At 36.6% G+C, this 7,065-nt stretch overlaps 1 protein-coding gene across 3 annotated transcripts; it reads left to right on the top strand.

Annotated features, from left to right (window-relative positions):
* Positions 1 to 654: 654 nt before the first annotated feature.
* On the top strand, positions 655 to 2,744 carry LOC149394104 (uncharacterized). Of its 3 annotated transcripts, none has more exons than XM_089616354.1 (3): positions 655 to 823; positions 1,123 to 2,517; positions 2,624 to 2,744. In XM_089616354.1, the coding sequence occupies exon 2, from the start codon at positions 1,210 to 1,212 to the stop codon at positions 2,515 to 2,517; it is 1,308 nt and encodes a 435-aa protein (XP_089472480.1). In that variant the 5' UTR covers positions 655 to 823; positions 1,123 to 1,209; the 3' UTR covers positions 2,624 to 2,744. The 3 variants fall into 3 exon arrangements, with proteins under 3 accessions (XP_089472480.1, XP_089472478.1, XP_089472477.1); XM_089616352.1 differs by having other exon boundaries at positions 915 to 2,517; XM_089616351.1 differs by having other exon boundaries at positions 655 to 2,517.
* Positions 2,745 to 7,065: the final 4,321 nt, after the last annotated feature.

The following is a 7,065-nucleotide window of genomic DNA, read 5'->3' as shown; positions in this document are numbered from 1 at the left end:
CTCGGCTGGAGGGCTCTGTGGGTTCCCGAGGATGCTGGACTGGCGACGAAGGACCGAAATGATGACTGGCGACGACGGGGAGAACTGACGACGGAAAACTGACGAGGAAGGGAACTGACGACGAAGGAAAGTGAGAGAAGAGGGCTCGGTTTCTTTTTTTTTTTTGGGTTTTGAATGGGAGGGAGTGCTTGGCGTTTATATTTTTGTTTCAGAATTGAAAAGGGAAAAACCACACGTGAGGGAAGGGAAGGGAAGGGTCATTAGTTAGTGAATGATTGATTTTGAAAAAAAAATTCATTTAAGGGTAATTTGGACTTTTTACATGGTGAGATGCTTGGTTTTCCTAAGGGAACCAAAACATGGTTTGGTTTTCAAATCACATGTTTTATCAAGCTTGCTTTATCAAGTTTCCCTATGTATTCAACTCTAATAATTTTAATTGGAAGCGAAAAAGAAAACAGCAATAGTTAACTTTGAATAATATCATACCAACATGGTTTTTTTTTTTTTTTTTTTTTTTTTTTTTTTAAATGCAATTTTTGCTGTTTGTTTGTGGGGAAATTAACGATTAAACTATGTTAGGTATCATTATTAAAAAAAAAAAAACTATGTTAGGTATCACAAAAATGCTTTTGTATTTCTCTGTAAAATTCGGCAGCAATGCTCGGGTTATATTGGATTAAAAAAAAAAAAAAAAAAAAAAAAAAAAAAAAAAAAACCCCTCACATTCTGAGCAGAAAAGCTTCAGGCAGAGAATCAATCAGCTCCGGCTTGCTGAGATTGGAAATGGGTTTGAAGGTGAAAGCTTTCCAGTTCTCAACCGGTAATTCTGCTTCTCTCTTTACCCATTTTCGCTATTATAGTTCACGCGCTGATCAGTTTGAGAAATTGGTCCGAACGCGTTGCAAATCAAGTGACTTCACTGTGGTCGAAGCTCTGTGTCTCTTCAATGACATGTCTGATATGAGACCCATGCCCTCCGTTTGGAGTTTCAATCTATTGATTGATTCAATGTCGAAGAAGAACCAGTTCTCCACTGTGGTCTCTATGTACTCACACCTCGTTAGGTTTCGTCGGAACGATTTCCAACCTGACATCTGTACTCTGAACATTGTTGCTAAGTGTTTGTGGCTGTCAAACAGTGCAAAGTCAGGTTTCGCAGTGCTCTCGGTCGCCATTAAAAGTGGGCTTGGTCCTGATTCGTTCACCATGAATACTCTTCTCGACGGTCTTTGTAAGGAAGGTTCCATGGCTGAGGCTATGGATTTGTTCGAGAAGATTGTCAAGCAGAAAGGGTTGTGCGACGAGGCGACATATGGGACCATCATCAATGGGTTTTGTAAGGCCGGAGAGACCCAAAAGGCAATCGGTCTTCTTAAGCGAATCGTCAACTTTGAAGGGATCAAACTGAATTTATACTGCTTTAATGCGATCATTGATGGGCTCTGTAAAGAAGGACGAACTGAGGAGGCATTGAGCTTGTTTCGGGACCGGACCAGCCGTGGTCTTCAGCCCGATGTTGTTAGCTATAACTCACTGCTTAATGGATTATGCAAATCTGGCCGTTGGGAAGAAGTCCAGAAACTTCTAGCTGACATGGATAATGATGGAGTGTCTCGGAGTGTTCGTACCTACACTATTGTCATTGATTCGCTTTGCAAAAGTGAGAAAATCGATGAAGCGATATCACTGTTTAAGACGATGCCAACACAAGGTACGAAGCCTAGTGTTGTCACATTCGATTCTATAATTGATGCATTGTGTAAGGCTGGCCAAGTGGAAGAAGCAATTCTGTTCATCGAGAAGATGGTCGATTCGGGAATCCTCCCCAATGTCTACACATACAATTCTTTAATCAACGGGTTGTGCAAGTCGGGCTTATGGAGAGAAGCCAAAGAGCTGTTCGACAAAATGAAGGATGAAGGTGTGTCGCCGAATGTAGTAACATACAATATCTTAGTGGATGCTTTCTCCAAGGCTGGAAGGACACAAGACGCTCTGGCTGTGTTCAAGTCGATGATTCAAAGAGATATCCCTCCAAACATTATCACATACAGCTCTTTGCTTTATGGGTTGTGTCGTTCGAATAACATGGAAGGAGCCAAGAAGTTGTTTTACAAGATGGTCGCACGGAAGCTCTTCCCAGACATTGTGACTGTAGGTATTCTTATTGATGGCTTTGCTAGGAATGGGAATATGGATATGGCTCAGCAATTGTTTGAAGCAATGATTCAACATGGTTCGCAGCCTAATCTGATAACTTACAGCATGTTGATAAATGGGTATTGCCTACAAGGTGAGATGGAGAAGGCAAAGGAGATGTTTGAAGAAATGTCATTTTTGCCGAATATCATTTCATACAACACTCTGGTTGATGGCTACGCAAAGGTGGGACAAATAGATGTTGCTCTCAAGCTTCTCAAGGAGATGATCTGCAAAGGTGTGTTACCTAATTATATAACACGGAGGATTTTGAAGAAGATCCACGCTAAAAAATCTCTAGTCATTGCTCAGTAGGTGGGTTCATGTTCATCAGCTATATAACTTCTTTATTTACTTGCATAGCATTTTAAACATTTTACCTGGCCATCAACATTTCTCATGCAATTATGTTCTGTTTCAGCTTCTCCTCGGTTGAGAGCAATATCAAGGACATGACGCTATGTGATTATGTGTTCATCTTAAATGTAATGTTTCAGAGGATTTATTTCTATTTCATTTCATTAGCTTGTTTAAGTACTGCACACACGAAGTCTCTTGATGAATTACAATGTTTTCCTTGTCTGATGTATAAAAGCTTGGATGATATAATCAGCCATCAATTTAAATGCCAAAAATATCTCAATGCAGTGTATATACCTCTTTTAAGCAGCCTAGTTGCAGAGGTTACATATGGAGTTTATACAGTCATCGAAGTGGTTATGAAAATGTTTAATAGTCCAATATCATGAATCAGCTTATCGCAACTAAGAACAGCCAAAATACATTGACTGATTTTACTATTATAAACTGATAATTCAAAAGTTTATACTGTTAAGTCGAACCGTATTCGTCATAAAATAGAATATCTAGGTATTGGGACCAACACATGTTTTCAGATTGTAAAACCTACTAATTCATTTATGTATGCACAATATAATTTCACTTTTTTTTTTTTGAGATTTTTCGGGAATTATGAACAAATCAGCCAACAAGCTCAACGTGGATGTAGTATTAATATCTCTATTGTCATGAAAGCTCTCCCTTCTCTTGAAGTCAGTTGACATTCCCCGCACTTTTTTTCCGAAATCTCGCCGTCTTCGATATAATGTCCTCTGAGATGTCTGCATATAGAGCAAATGGGAAACTCCTTCATGATGTTTGTTATATGACAAAGCTCATTGCCAATTTTCGGTAAATAAATACAGCTCAGAAAATAAAAGAATAAATGTTTTTTATATGACAAAGCTCATTGCCAATTTCTGACAGGCAAGTCCTAACTTACTAACTTTAGTTTCATTAAGGAATAAAAAGCAATACTAATAAAAGTTGGATTTACCAACCCAGCTCGCACTTCATTTTGAAATTTCCTTGTTGCAGCTTCATAAAGGAATATTGAAGCTCTCCCAAACAGTGATAAGGAAACAAACTCGGAAGTTTCAAAACCCGAACATTTCAAAATCATATCTCAAGCAAAGATTTAAGGCTATTTATGGTTGAGTTTAATCTCTTAAGATGAATATTTTTTTTCCTCTAATAAGGAAAGATAGAATTGAATATCCTCTGAGGAGAAAACAAAATATATAAGCAAGAGCAGTACAAAAAAAAAAAAAAAAAAAAAAATAAAATAAAATAAAATCATGAACAGTTTTAAAAATATTCCGAACCTGATGATGACACACTTCTCTAAACCCTTTTATATGTTCACTAATTCCTTGGTACCAAATTGTAGATATGTTCAAGAGAAGAGCACAAGAACATAAGTCAAAATGTTGATACTGCCCTGAGTGCAATATTATATGGAAATGACCGAACACTTGATATAAACTTGTTATCATTATCATCTTTGTGAAGTAGACAATGTACACATGAAAAAAAAAAAAAAAAAAACCCCTCACTCACAGAGAAAAATAGGAAACAGTTCGAAGTTTCTTCAGATTCTTCCGGTGAGAATTCTTTGCAGGAATTGTTTCGAGATTAGGAACCAACCCTTTCTCGACCATTTCCTCAGCAAGTCGAGACCTTCTCTCGTTCTTCTCTGCTTGTCGAGGGAATCCACGAATAGATTGAAAACACCACAATGCTCGGAGATATATTTGAAGATGACCGTCGCGTTGGAGCTTATCCTGCCGAGAGCCATTTCGTCCACGAGATCAAGTGCCATGGAGGTCCTAATTTCCTTGCACAGAGAGCGTCGACTATGGAAGAGAGCGTGAATACGCCGTGAGAGATTCCGAACCCGTTCATGACTCCCAATAGCTCCGAAGCTTCACTCCATCGGCCGAGATTAGAGAGCTGAATGTCGCGACTTTTGTCCGCACACCTTTACTGATCGATTCGACTAAAGGCATTGCCTTTTTTAGAAACCCGCGAGCACTATAATCCTTTGATCATCGTCCCGAACTAGCTCAGAGTCTCTCGTCGACCCTCCGTTCTTTCCAATACATGTCGATGATCGGATTGTCAAAAACTAAAAGTATATTGCACCTTTTTTAGAAGTCAAACTATTACTATATCCTAAAGGAGAATTTGTTTTGTTAATCATTTACCTTTTACCCCAGTAAAAGTTAATCGTTAATATATATAAACAATAATCACTCTTAATTGGAAGATCCTGTGCCTCATAAAAGTTAAAAAAAAAAAAAATTAAATAAGAAAATAAAAATTGGTGGTTAACCGATTTTTGACAAGTTTTTTTTTTTTTTTTTTTTTTTTTTTTTTATCAAAGAATTAATTAAATTAGTCAATTTTTCTAATTTTTGGGCTAAGTTCAAGTTATGGTTAAAACTTACTAATCATTTTTATTTTATTTTATTGATTTGACTGTTAATATATGCATCTTTCATCCGTACAGCAAATAAATAAGATAATTAATAATCAAAAGACAGTAAACGTGGAAGCAAAGCTTTCATCCACTGTATACGAAATAACTATTACTTCACTTCCCTAAAAAAAAAATGTTACTTCACTTCTTTCTTTTTAGACGAACTGTGGAGGCATCGAGCTTGTTTCGGGACCTGACCAGCCGCGGTCTTCAGCCGAATGATGTCTGCTATAATTCATTGATTCATGGATTATGCAAATCTGGTCGATGGGAAGTAAAGAAACTTATAACTGACATGGATAAAAAAAAAGGAGTTTCTCGTTATGTTCGTACTTACAGTATTGTCATTGATCCGCTTTGCAAAGATGAGAAAATCGATGAAGCGATATCACGGTTTAAGACGATGCCAACACAAGGTATGAAGCCTGAGGTTGTGGCATTCAATTCTCTGATTGATGCATTGTGTAAGGCTGGCCGAGTGGAAGAAGCAAATCTGTTCATCGAGAAGATGGTCGATTCCAGAAAATGACTATCAAACCAAAGAGATGTTCGACAAAATGAAGGATCAAGGTATATCCCAAGATGTAATAACATACAACATCTTAGTCGAAGCTCTGGCTGTGTTCGATTTGATGATTCAAAGAGATCTGACTCCAGACGTTATCACATACAGCTCTTTTTATGTGGGATGTGTCGTTCGAATAATATGGAAGGAGTCATGAGGGTGTTTGACAAGATGGTGACGCGAAATATCTATCCCGACATCGTGACTCTAAATATTCTTATCGATGGCTTTGCTAGGAATGGGAATATGGATATGGCTCAGCAATTGTTTGAAGCAATGATTCGAAATGGTTCGCAGCCTAATCTGATAACTTACAACACATTGTTTAAGGGATATTGCCTACAAGGAGAGATTGAGAGGTACGTAAAGTTGGGACAAATAGATGTTGCTCTCAAGCTCCTCAAAGATATGATCTGTGATGGTGTGTTACCTAATTATATTACAAGTAACATTTTAAAGAACATTCATCCTAAAAGGCTGCTAGTCATTGTTAAGTATGTGGGTTCATGTTCATCGGCTGTAGAACTTCTTTATCTACTTTCATACTATTTTAAACATTTTTCGTGACAATTAACATCCTCTCATGCATGTATGTTCTGTTTCAGCTTCTCGGCTTCTCAGCATTTGCCCCTTGGTTGAGAGCAATTACAAGGACATGCTGCTGTGTGATTATGTGTCAATCTTAAATGTAATGTTTCAGAGGATTTATTTCTATTTCATTTCATTAGCTTGTTTAAGTACTGCACACGCAAAGTCTCTTGATGAATTCTAATGTTTTTCATGTCCGATGTATATAGGCTTGGATGATATAACCAGCCATCAATTTAAATGCCAAAAATATCTCAATGCAGTGTATATACCTCTTTTAAGCAGCCTAGTTGCAGAGGTTACATATGGAGTTTGTACAGTCATTGAAGTGGTTATGAAAATGTTTAATAGTCCAATATCATGATTCAACTTATCGCAACTAAGAACAGTCAAACTCCATATATATTGAAGAAATTAGTCTTAGTGGTACATCGACTGATTTACTATGATAAAATTGATATATATATATATATATATATATATATATATATATATATATATATATATATATATATATACAAATTAATTTGTGATGACAGATAAATTATTAACCCATAGAATATATATTTCGATAATCATATGAACTTGAATTTTCAATTAAAACCATAAAACTTGATCTGCTTGATATCAAACTTTAGATGGTTGTCAGCCTTTGCCGATGTGTCTATTTATTTTGATGTATATTTAGATTTTTCAACGAGCTTGCTCAGGAGAGGATTTAACGAGTTATTTTACAAATGTTTTATTTTATTTCAAGTGACTTCATACGCAAAAAATAGAAGTAACTCTATATAACAAGCTCTCTCAATTAACCTCATCGTTAAAAGTAGAACCAGCTTAATTTCTGCATACTCATTTCGTCTGTCTTGCCTATATTTATATCCGTCGC

This window comes from Urtica dioica, chromosome 6 (genome assembly GCF_054948205.1).
Source record: "Urtica dioica subsp. dioica isolate 48M chromosome 6, U.dioica_male_clone48M_v1_H2, whole genome shotgun sequence".
Lineage (NCBI taxonomy): Eukaryota > Viridiplantae > Streptophyta > Magnoliopsida > Rosales > Urticaceae > Urtica > Urtica dioica.
Note: the sequence above shows the minus strand (reverse complement) of the source record. Positions and strands in the feature narration are given on the sequence as shown.

Bases quoted from the DNA above. Each gene is read 5' to 3' on its own strand.
- LOC149394104 (XM_089616351.1), top strand. From the start codon at position 661: ATGCTCGGGTTATATTGGATTAAAAAAAAAAAAAAAAAAAAAAAAAAA.